This window comes from Pipistrellus hanaki (assembly GCF_964339955.1).
Source record: "Pipistrellus hanaki genome assembly, chromosome: 2".
In the NCBI taxonomy this organism is placed as follows: Eukaryota; Metazoa; Chordata; class Mammalia; order Chiroptera; family Vespertilionidae; genus Pipistrellus; species Pipistrellus hanaki.
In genome coordinates this window covers 74,728,881-74,741,619 of record NC_140504.1, presented here as the reverse complement: position 1 = coordinate 74,741,619, position 12,739 = coordinate 74,728,881, and the positions used below count along the sequence as shown (strand labels likewise).

At 41.5% G+C, this 12,739-nt stretch overlaps 1 protein-coding gene across 1 annotated transcript; it reads right to left on the bottom strand.

The window, feature by feature from the left end:
- TRMT10C (tRNA methyltransferase 10C, mitochondrial RNase P subunit) lies at positions 1–3,793 on the bottom strand. The gene is made up of 2 exons (XM_084872276.1): positions 3,653–3,793; positions 1–1,469 (listed from the first exon to the last, which is right to left on the bottom strand). The coding sequence occupies exon 2, from the start codon at positions 1,455–1,457 to the stop codon at positions 198–200; it is 1,260 nt and encodes a 419-aa protein (XP_084728402.1). The 5' UTR covers positions 1,458–1,469; positions 3,653–3,793; the 3' UTR covers positions 1–197.
- Between the last annotated feature and the right edge of the window lie 8,946 nt (positions 3,794–12,739).

The following is a 12,739-nucleotide window of genomic DNA, read 5'->3' as shown; positions in this document are numbered from 1 at the left end:
TTCTTACTTTCTAAAGCTCTTTTTTTATGTAAACAAAATATATTTCCAAAGTTTGCAGACATTTAATAATTTGGGGGAAGATACAATACTTGGTAGTTTGTAAAGACGACTCTTTAAAGAGCAAGTAAATTCCATTCAGGAAGAAACAATACATTTCCAACCCATTTACTTAAGTTATCGAATACTTCTCTTTCAAGTCACTTTTTCTGTGTGTATCTATTTAGAGAGCCTTTTGGAAATGAATTAATAGTCTTTGACTTCTTCATTCTGTTGACAAATTCTTGAGTGTGTTGAGAAAAATCCAGATAACCAGAATGTTTTCTCTTAGGAACAAACTTCAGAGCCTCTTCCCAACTACCGGTGTTTTTCAGACATAACAAAATACGTGTTACTTGATCTATGGTGAGATTTTTTGTACCAGTGTCCCAGTGTAAGTATTTATCTAATGGAAAGCATTCTGTTGCCAGCTTTAGCCGTTTTGCCTTGGCTAAGGATGCACCTGGATGGATATTCTTATCAACAAAAGATCCCACTATATAAATTTTGTCATGTTTGAAAGAAGTCATAATATTGGGAGAATCTGCAGTTAAATATATAATATTGTCCTTTGGAAATAAATCTACGTGAGACTTTTCTGTTGCTGTTAGAAACAATTTGTTCCATTTTTCTCCATATCGTTTAATTAACTCTCTGTGAAAAGGGCTCTCTGGTTTAAGATTGCAGAAATAAATATGGAAAGGATCAACATCTCTTCTGTTGCATCCTTCACTTTCTAGAAGTTGAGAAACAGCATACCGCAGTTCTTTTGGATTCATATACTCATCATAAGCCATGTCAAACACCAAAGGTTGTCCAAACTGCATGGCCTGGGCACCCTTCCAGCCCATTGCTATGTCCATATTCCTATCCCAGAGCCGTAGAAACGGAAAGTCCTGCTGTTTATCTTGGTTAGCGGTTTCTAGCAACTGGTCTTGTATTGCTTTTTCCCTTGCTGCTGCTTTCATTTCCTTTTTTACTTGATTGGCTTTCTTCTTTTTCTCCTTAACATATAAATATCTTAAATATTTTTTTTTCGATGATTTAGAATCACATTCCATAATGGTTTTGAGCTCTTCTTCACTGATGTGTTCTGGTACTTCTCTGCCAAGCAATCTCCACATCTCAATTAATTCCCTAGTGGCAGCTACAGGCTCTTCATCCTTGGCACTTGAGACTGTTGAAACACCTTCTTGCACACTAGATTTCATTGTAATTTTCCACCCATCCAATTCCAGCTGTTCAGGTGATGTGTTTTCCTTTTCAGGAGAGGATTCAGCTGGTATTTTGGAAGACATGTATCTCTGTAGAATAGTTGAATATAAAACCCTTCTCTTCCTATTAAGGGTAAATGGCACCAAAACTCTGGCAAAAGGTCTTATGAAGGTGATACCAATACTCATTTTGAGGAAAACAGGCATATAAGAAAATCCCTATAAAAGAAGAAAAATGTAATGAAAAGTTAAAGATTAAAAAACTCTAATTACAAGTATAAATTTGAGACATTTAAATGCAATCAATTTCTGAAAAAACAAAGTGGAATCTGAGTACAACTTTATTTGCTGCACCATTAATTTTTCCGAGACTCCTGTGGCCTAGAACCTATGATTACTCACTAGGTAAAAGTGTAAAACTCATTTGGGTTCTTATTTTAGACATGAATTTCACTATTGCTTTAGGCAAAAGGATACTTTGAAGTTCCTTCAGGGCCCAGAAAAATCAATACTACTACATAACAGTTATATACTGATGTGGCTAAGGTCATGATGTTGTATTCTTCTCCATTCTATACTACACCCACCCTGTACAGACCCCAAAACAAGATCCGTAACATAAGCAATGTACCATAAGCTGAAAAGTTACAGAATATGACAACTGGTAAAAAAGCACTTGGGAGCTTCTGTACCAAGGCTCTAACATTATCAAAACAGAAATAAAAACATCTACTCATTTTAAAATAAACCTTTCCCTAATTCAGACTTTATTTTGCAGCAAATAATGTTATTGCCAAACAGAATTTCCAAAATGAAGGAAAAAGTATATAAGCTCCACAGTTTATCCTACAGGTCTGGATGTCCACAAGACAATGAAGACCCTTAAAGATGTGAAACTAGTGCCAGTTTTGAAGGGGTGGTGGTGGTGGGGGATTAATTCAACTTTTTACAAAATGCAACTAAAATACTTGAACAGAAACTTTTCTTCCTTTAGTGACTCTGTATGCTCCCGAGTCTCCTTCCTCTGACCTATGCACTGATGCTCAGATGCCCCATCCTCTCGCCCCCTCTAAAGGTGGATGTGCAACAATAGCCATCTGGTGAGAATGAATAAAAATTACACCTATATATTAAAAAAATAAATAAATAAAGGTGGATGTGCCTCTGAGATCTGTCCTTAGCCTTGTTTTTCGATCTAAACATTTTCTCTAAGGGGTTGGATTTATCTCTATGGCTTCAATCACCATGAATCAGAAGACACCTCAAATGCAACAAATTGAAATAATCTCTCTACTTTGCCTTCCCAATCTGCTGCTCCCTCGGCATTGTTTCTAGGAGGGATACTGCTATCCATTTACTTGCTGAAGCCAGAAACTTGGAGTCATTCCTTCTTGTCCTCTCACACACAGCATATCATATCCATTCGAGTTACATTCATTTTACTTTCTAAATACTTCTTGAATCCATTCACTTCTCTTCTACCCCATTTTATTTTCTCTTTTTTAAGGGGTGAGGGAGAGACAGAGAAATACCGATGTGAGAGACACACATGGGTTGATTGCTTCCCCAATGCTACCCAATTAGGGCTGGGGATCCGGCATGCAACCAAAGTACTGCCCTTGACTGGAACTGAAGGCTGATGCTCTATCCATTGGGACAAACCGGCTAGGGTGATTCAGACAACTTTTAAAGAAAAAAATATTATTTTAGGCTCCTTGGAATATTTAACTGGAGTCCTCCGCCTCAATATGAGAAACAATGATTTCAGAAAAAAAGTTTTTTGAATTTTTGTCTCTGTAATTAGTAAAGATTTTTGGGATAGCATAGAAATGAAAACCAAAAATATAAAAAAGTGAAAAAGGGTATTATTTTGAGAAACACTGTTCTTGTTCCAGATATTGTAGTATTTATACTTTCTTAAACCACTAGGCTTCCTTTTTTATTATGACTTAGAGAATACTTTTTTAGTTTCTGCAATCAAACCCATGTAGATTAGACCTTACATATTTAATACAGCGCATTACCCCTATACAAATGAAAGAAATGTAACGTTTCAAGACCAATATGGCAGTAAGCTTCTGTACAATGCCAATCCAGCACGATTCCACTTGGACACTCCCCAAAGTTGATAGCACAGCTAAAGTTTCCAAAAATTCAAAATGAAAATACGTCACACATTATGCATCAATATGGGCTTCCTCTGAACTGTGGGCCCTCTGAGCGCACATGCTTCGCTAAGTATTATCTTTGAAGGTCCCCCGCGTCCTGCCCCCCATACACACACACACACTGACACACACACATTCACACACACACACTCACACACACTCACTCTCACACACATACACACACTCTCACAGACTCTCTCTCTCCCTCTCTCAGATGACAACAGACGCCCATACCAGAATTGCAGGGACAGTGGCTCCGCCGGAGAAGCCGCGGGGACCGCAGAGCACGCGCACCGAACACACCACCCCGGTCCCGCAGCTCGCGTATCAGTTCGTGCAGGAACCGCCACTGACCCTTGACCCACGGCCGGAAATCCCGCCCCCCGTCCACTGGGCGCAGTCGTATGACGTCAGACGCAGGTGAAGGTTTCCGGCCTGGAAAGCCGCGCTGTGGGAGAGGCTGGCTGCCCCCCTCGCCATGGCATACAATCCTCAGTGGAGGCGGGCTGGTCAGCTGTTCTTTTTTTTGTTTTCTCCTCCCATTTTTACCTCCTTTTCCCCATCCCCCCCCCCCCCCTTTTATCCCTCCCGTTCATTATTTCAAGTTCTTTCTAATATTTTTATTTTTTTTATTTATTGACTTTAGAAAGAGAGAGGAAGGGGAAAAGAGAGAAATATTGATTTGTTGTTCCGTTTATTCATTCATGCATTCGTTGTTTGTTGTCTGTACCCTGACCAGGGATGAACCACAGCCTTGGTGTATGTGATCTTTGCTCTAACCAACTGAGGTACCTTGCCAGGGCTAATCCTCTGTTCATAACTTACTCTCCACTTAGGTAGTCCTTCTATTTATTCCCATAATACTAAAATAAAACGATATTTTCTCAAGTCTCACTGAGCTTTAAACTCTTCGACGCTAGGACTTTAACTTTTTTTTTTACCAATTGATCCCCAGCACCTGGTGCATTGCTTGGCTCCTGATAGGCATCACTGGATATCTCTCACTCGCTTTAGCTCATTTAGAAAATCTAATGTGAAAATGAAGTGAAGACACTACTGTAAATTACTGACCTTTGGGGCAAAATCAAGTCTGTAGATATTTTGTTTAGTAAACAAATTAAAGTGTTTTGATTTAGTTGTTATTACAAAACAAGGCACAAACATTATTGTGGAAAGGATACTCTTTTCAGTGAATGTTGCTAAATATCATTAGATCCATTCTGGCCAGGTGGTTTAGTTGATTGGGGCATACTCTGGTACACCAGAAGGTTGCAAGTTCAAATCCTGGTCAGGGCACATACCAGGTTGTGGGTTCAATCCCCAATCTCTCTCTCTCTCTCTCTCTCTCTCTCTCTCTCTCTCTCTCTCTCTCTCTCTCTCTCTCTCTCTCTCTCTCTCTCTCTCTCTCTCTCTCTCTCTCTCTCTCTCTCTCTCTCCCTTACTTCCCCTCTTCCTCTCTAAAAAAATCAAAAGAAATCAACAAAACTGCCCTGGCTGATGTGGGTTGGTTGAATGTTTTTATGTGCACCAGAAGGTTGCTGATTTGATTCCTGGTCAGGGCATATGCCCAGGTTGCAGTGTTCAGTCCCAGTTGGTATGAGAGGCAACTAAAATGATAGATATTTCTCTCTCTCCCTTTCTCTCATCAATAAAAACATTAAAACATAAAAATAAAAAATCAAGAAAAAGTTACAGTCAGGTGAAAATTAAACATAGTTAGACCCATAACCTAAAACCATATACAAAAATTAACTCAAAATGGGTCAAAGAGCTCAATGTGATAATAAAAACAATAAAATTTCTAGAAGGAAACATAGGGGGGAAATGTCATGACATTGGATTTGGCAATGATTTCTTGGCTATCATTCCAAAAGCACAGGCAACAAGAGAAAAAGCTTTTTTCTCTGTCTGTTGAGATCTTGCTTCCAGGCATGTCCTTTGCTTTTCATAAACTCTTAAATTTTTTTCTACAGGTTTGGAATTCATGGGAGAAAATCACTGACAGTTGCATTGCAAATGCACCGCGAGCAGGCTACCTTGACAAGAAGCTCATTTAAAGACAGTGCTATTTCTAAACATGAGAGATTTGGTCCACTGATTCTGAAAGAAATGGGGTCACAAGAAATTCACCAGGAAATTCAGGAATTGGATTGTTATGATGATGTTCCAGAAGATAATGACATGATTGTCATTGAATAAATGAGTAAATTCTTGATACTGTAGGATTCACAGTTTGTCTGGTTTGTGTTGACAACTACCGTACTACCGTACCTTATACAGGTAATAAATTTCCTTTATTTTAATTTAACAATAAATGTGTACCGTATTCTTCTTCATGGAAAAATAAGACATCCCCTGAAAATAAGACCTAGCGCATCTTTGGGAGCAAAAATTAATATAAGACACTGTCTTATTTTCGGGGAAACAGGGTAGTTCAATTCTCAATCAGTGAATATGCTTGATCCCCAGTGGAGTGTGTGTGGGAGGCAGCTGATCGATGCTTCCCTCTCACATCAATGCTTCTGTCCCTCTCCCTTTCTCTCCATAAAAATTAATAAAAAATCTTTAAAGAGAAAATAAAATTTATAAAACAAGCAAAAAAAAATTCAACAGTAAATTTGAAGACCTAATTGGCTTTAATTAACAGATTCATGAATGAGATAGCATCCCATCAAGCAGCTAAAAAGGTGCTCTAAGAAGTTATACAAAATGGATGATTTTTAAAAAATATATTTTTATTGATTTCAGAGAGGAAGGAAGAGGGAAAGACAGAGACATCAATGATGAGAGAGAATCATTGATTGGCTGTCTCCTACATGACCCCCACTGGGGATTGAACCCACAACCTGGGCATGTGCCCTTGGCCAAAATCCAACCTGGGACCCTTCAGTTTGCAGGCCGATGCTCTCTCCACTGAGCCATAGGGCCAAAATGGATGATTTTTATAAGCAGAAAGAGGGTGGGACTAAGAAATTAAAAGTGTGGATTATTTCAGGCAAGGTCACTTTCCCTAAGGGAAAGCTGAGACATCTTACTAGGAATGCTTTATAGGAAGCAGGGTCAGGAAAAGGAGCTAATAGCAAAAATAAAAGATTCTTTTTCAGCCGAAACACCTTTTCTTTGAGAGAATAAATGTTTGGGGTCATAAAACATAGATTCAGTAAAGAGACCTCTTTAGTTGCTTTCCTTAGGGGAGGAACTATGGGCCAAATAATAATTTATTGTCAATTATACCTCATGCCTTGGCTGGAGAGCTCAGTTAGTTAGAGCATTGTGCTGATATGCCAAGGTTGTGGGTTCAATCTTCAATCTTCAGTCAGGGCATAAGCAAGAATCAATGGATGAAAGCATAAATAAATGGAATAACATATCCATCTCTCTCTCTCTCTCTCTCTCTCTCTCTCTATCTCTCTCTCTCTCTCTCTTTTCTCTTGCTCTTTCTAGAAAATCAATCAATAAAAACTGCTTATAGATAAATAAATCACACCTCACATGAGGTAGATTTAACTTTATTACTACCCTCACCATCCCTAGACTTTCCAACAGTGCTTGACAGAGTGTGGTCCCCAGACCAGCAGCATCAGCAGCATTTGGGAACTAGTTAGAAATGCAAATTTTAGGGCCCCACCTTCCAACTCTCCTGAATTAGAAACTCTGGCAGTGATGCCCACAATCTTTGTCTTAACAGGACCTTCAGGTTACCCTAATGCACTCTAAAGTTAGAGAGTTTGGTTTTGAAAACATGTTGAAGAACAAGTGAAGGAATTTCCAGTTAAAGACTTTCCGTAGCATATTTGCTAACAATATTTTTCTTCGTTGTTGAGATGTGTTTAATATTGGGAAATACTTCTCAGAGGTCTTAAAAAGAGGCATTTCAAAGGTGCATTAACTTAGATGCACAAAAGCAATGTACTTTGCTTATGAACAATGATCACAGTCTATTAACTATTTTCCACAAGAAAGGAAAATAATCATCAAATGATAATGTCAGAAGGTCTTAAGATTTTCCTGAAGACCTCTTTTATTTGTCTTTTATCTACCAGGACACATTTTTAGGCTCCAGCTTATAGCAAAAAAAACCTGGAGATATCCCCCCCTTTTTTACTGCAAGCTGCAAAAAATTAATAAAAACCTTTAAAAATTGATAAAATATTTATATAATAAAGATTTAATGAAATTTAATATTTTAATAATAAAATCTTTATATAACAAAAAATCTTTATATAATAACCCCCCCCCCTTTTTTTTTTTTTACTTCAAGCTGCAAAAATAGATTGACATCTGAAGTTGGAGTAAGGAAATAACAGTAGGGTGACCTTGGGAGAAAAAATTTAAAGTAAGCTTTGTTTTCAACACTAGCATTTGTGGCCAAAAGGCTGATGTTTTGCAGAGAAGGAAAAAACCAGTTTCTAAATACACAGAGCTGTTTATCAAAATGAGAAAAGTAAGTAAAAACAATGTGATTAACCTGCTTCCAGAGCAAAGACAATTTGAAAAATATATTTTTATTGATTTCAGAGAAGAAGAGAGAGGGGCAGAGAGATAGAAACAAAAATGATGAGAGAGAATCATTGATTGGTTGCCTCCTACAAGCCCCACATTGGGGAACAAACAGGCAACCTGGGCATGTGCCCTTCACCAGAATCGAACCCGGGAACCTTTAGTCTGCAGAGCAACACTCTATCCATTGAGCCAAACCGGCTAGGGCAAAGACAATCTGATAACTGACCGAATTGAACTGCTTTAATTAGTTCATTTCTGATGTGATGGTTTAAGATAGTTCCCAGAGTCTTTGACATTATCTTCAAGGAGTGGAGTCTAATTCCCCTTCCCTAGACTTAGTGACTCCCTTCTAGCAAATAGAAGAAAAAAAAAAAAGGTCTGGTGTACAACTTCAGAGAGTAGGTCATAAAAGGCAGTGAAAGTTCCTGCTTGTTCCTTTATACTATTTGGATTGTCCAAATATGAAACATTAAAACCTGTAGATATGTATTTTAAAATGACTTATTTCTTGATTTTTAGAGAGAGAAAGGAAGGGAGAGAAAGAGAGGGAGAAACATGGACTTGTTGTTTTACTTATTTATATATTCATTGGTTGATTCTTGTATATGTCCTGACAGGGGATTGAATGCATAACTTTAGTGTATTGGTACAATGCCCCTACTGAACTGCCTCGCTGGGGTGATCATGTAGAGATTTTTAAATAAGAGTTTAGTTGAACCAATATGCCAAGAAGCAACATCTCAAAAACTTTGGAAAATGACAGTTTTTCTTTCTTAAAACACACACACACACACACACACACACTCACACACACTGAGAGGCCAGATTATTATGATCTCTGAACGCATAATAATCTGGCCACTCAGTGTATTTGTAACTCAAATGGGAACCAAAAGTATTCTAGACTTTCGCTGGAGATCAACCACCTATTTGCCCTGAGCTTTCTATCAGCCAGTGCAAAGGGGAAAACGGATCAGGTGCACGATTTATAGTATCTTTGATATCAAATACATGAGGTAATCAAAAGAAGTACACTGAGTGGCCAGATTATTATTTTTAAAAATATATATTTTTATTAATTTTTTACAGAGGAAGGGAGAGGGATAGACAGAAACATTGATGTGAGAGAAACATGGATTAGCTGCCTCCTGCACACCCCGACCCCCAATGGGGATGTGCCCACAACCAAGGTACATGCCCTTGACCGGAATCGAACCTGGGACCCTTCAGCCTGCAGGCCAATGCTCTATCCACTGAGCCAAACTGGTTAGGGCCTGCCAGGGGTTTTAATCCAGCATCTTGAAGAGTTCAGGAATCTGGAAAAGGGGCTGCTGTAAATTAATCAAGAGTCCAGAGATGAAACATAATTTTGGAAGGCATTTTGGGGAGTCAGAGAAGACAGCTAAAGGAACCAAATCCTTCTGAATCTCCAAACCCCTTGCCCTTTTTTAACACAAATTGTCTTAAGGCAAGGTAGAAATACACATCAAAGACCAAGGTTTAGTATACTTAATCCATTGTCAGATTGGGAGAACTGCTTACAGTGTTTGGCTAGTAGGAGGCAATAACATGTAGATTGAAATGTTATCAGCTGTCTGGCAGCAAGCAATAATTTATGCATCCTTTTCAGGTTTGGGGAAATGCCCTCAGCCACTTCCAGCAGGCAAGCCTCAAGATTCCATCAACCTTTTGATGAAACTTCTTGCATTTATGACATGCTGGAATTAGCTTCTGGCTTATGATCTCTTGGTTCATAGCTCAATGCTCAACCACTGAGCCATGCTGGCTGGGCAGGAAATGACAGCTTTGTAGTTTCTTTTAAATATTTGGAATTAAGGAGGGAAAGTAAGCAAGATTACATGAACCATGGATGTGGGAGAAAGCAAGGGAAATATCTATGATTGGATTACAGGATAATTAACAATGTTATGTACTGTCTTAAAGGTGGTTATGCTTCTCAGAGGTATAAAAAAGAGGCATTGACAGGCTGGGAGCGGCCAGGCCCGGAGCAGCCGGGTCGGGTGCGGCCAGGCCCAGAGCAGCGACTGCCAGGCTGGGAGCGGCCAGGCCCGGAGCAGCCGGGTCTGGTGTGGCCAGGCCAGGAGCAGCGGCTGCCAGGCTGGGAGCGGCCAGGCCCGGAGCAGCCGGGTCTGGTGCGGCCAGGCCAGGAGCAGCGGCTGCCAGGCTGGGAGCAGCCAGGCCCGAAGCAGCGGCTGCCAGGCTGGGAGCGGCCAGGCCCGGAGCAGCCGGGTCTGGTGCGGCCAGGCCCGGAGCAGTGGCTGCCAGGCTGGGAGCGGCCAGGCCCGGAGCAGCCGGGTCTGGTGTGGCCAGGCCCGGAGCAGCGGCTGCCAGGCTGGGAGTGGCCAGGCCCGGAGCAGCCGGGTCTGGTGCGGCCAGGCCCGGAGCAGTGGCTGCCAGGCTGGGAGCAGCCAGGCCCGGAGCAGCAGCTGCCGGGCTGGGAGCGACCAGGCCCGGAGCAGCCAGGTTGGGTGCGGCCAGGCCCGGAGCAGCGGCTGCCAGGCTGGGAGCGGCCAGGCCCGGAGCAGCCGGGTCTGGTGCGGCCAGGCCCGGAGCAGCGGCTGACAGGCTGGGAGCGGCCAGGCCCGGAGCGGCCAGGCCCGGAGCGGCCGGGACCGGAGCAACCGGGCCCAGAGCAGCCGGGTCGGGTGCGGCCAGGCCTGTAGCAGCAACAGCCAAGTCCAGAGCAACTAGGTCGGGAGCAGCAGTGACCAGACCCGGAGCAGCTGGTTGTGGAACGAACCAGAGCAACAGAGGCCAGGCCCGGAGCAGCCAGGCCCGAAACAGCTCGCTCCTCGCCTGTATCTGCCCACGGCTGCCTCTCAGACATGGCTGGAAACTTTTGCAGGAACTTGAGGGTCTGCTGAAACAAGTGATGAAGGCTTAGATCTGGATGTGTTGAGTTAGTATAGCGCTGGGGTGTTGATCTGTGAGTGCCTTGGGTGGGGCCTGGATGAGGCTGGTTGACCTATTTGAAAATGTCTTTTGTGTGAAGTGTATCATTGGGCATGTGGAGGTATTATTGATATGAGAAAATGCTAAGTAACAGATTTACTATCTGAAAAGGGATTTACTATCGGGGAAAGGGAGGGAGGAAGAGACTGAACATAAACTGTGCACCTATGGATGAGGACAATGGGGGATGGGGAGGGGGCAGAGGGTGGGGTGGGAACCTGGTGGAGGGGGAAGAAATGAGGAACCTTTGTAATAATATGAACAATAAAGATTGATTTAAAAAAAAAAAAAAAAAAAAAAAGAGGCATTGAAATATGTCTTTGCTGATAAGGAATAGTCTTAGTTTTTTCAGTTTGGTATAACAGAATATCATAGACTGGGAGCCTTAAACAACAAATATTTGTCACAGTTCTAGAAGTTGGGAAGTTCATGATCAAAGCACCAGGAGATTCAGTGTGTGGTGAAGTCCTCTTACTGGTTCCCAGGTGTGTGCTCACACCACAAAAGCGAGTCCTCCGGAGCCTCTTTCATAAGAGCACTGATTTCACTCACGAGGGCTCCACCCTGGTGATCTAATCACCTCCCCAAAGCCCTATGTTCTAATACTATCTCATTGGAGATTAAGATTTCAACATGAATTTCAGGAGTGTACAAACATTCAGCCCATAACAGAAATAGAGTATACCCTAGGTTAAAACAGTGGGTGCTAGATACAGTTATGTACAGAAACATCTGTATGTCCTAGTGTGCCACCCCAGCACAGCCAAGGGTTCGGTTAGCCTAAGGGAGGGCAGGTGAAGGATGAAAAAAAGACAAGAGAATAAACTGGGTGTAGGTGGATCTACTGTGCCTGGCTGAGGCCACAGAACAGATCCAGACTGCAAAGCTGATGCTTTATTTATAGTCAGGGGCAAACAAGGTAATTTATAATGCTCTTGTAAGTTTCACTTGTTTTGGCAGCACTTGCTGCCCCTCCCACATTCCCATTAGCTACCCAGGAAAGATCCAGGAAGCAGTCACAGGATCAAGCCTAATTATGCTTAGAGGGCTGTGCCCTCCAAGTAGGGACTTGTTTGCGACTTTGCCAGCAGGTCAGTCTGAGGCTTAACCCTATAACCACTCCCTACATCCTAGTAGATATGGCAGAGAGTCAAATTTTTTTTTTTTTTTTTTTTTTTTAAGAGAGAGTGGAAGGGATGGGGAAAGACACACAGAGAAACATCAATGTCAGAGAGACATGGACTGGTTGCCTTCCACACACACCATGACTAGGGCTGGGGATCAAGCCTGCAACCAAGGTATGTGCCCTTGACTGGAATCAAACCTGGGACCCTTCAGTCCTCAGGCCAGTGCTCTATCCACTAAGCCAAATCAACTAGGTCAGAGAGAGCCAATTAAAAAAAATATATATATATATATGTATATATATATGTGTGTGTATATATATATATATATATATATATATATATATAATTTTAGTGATTTCGGAGAGGGGAGAAAGATAAATACATCAATAATAACTTAGAATCATTGATCAGCTGCCTCCTGCACACCCCCCATTAGGGATAGAGTCCAAAACCCAGGCATGTGCCCTTGACCAGAATTGAACCTGGGACCCTTCAGTCTGTAGGCTGATGCTCTATCCACTGAGCCAAACTGGCTAGGACTGAGAGTCAATTTTTTAAATGCAATGTCTCCTCTTTTATTCATCTATGGGCAGAGCTAAAAAATAATTTGTGAGCTATTGCTTTTTCTCTTTTAAAACTTTCTGAACAACCAAAATAAAAATTTCACCCGTAAGTCCCTGTACCAGCAAACAGAATTTCTATACATCTAGTCACTCAA

What these genes read in the sequence shown, in the direction of transcription:
- TRMT10C (XM_084872276.1), bottom strand. Translation starts at nt 1,457, where the DNA reads ATGCCTGTTTTCCTCAAAATGAGTATTGGTATCACCTTCATAAGACCT.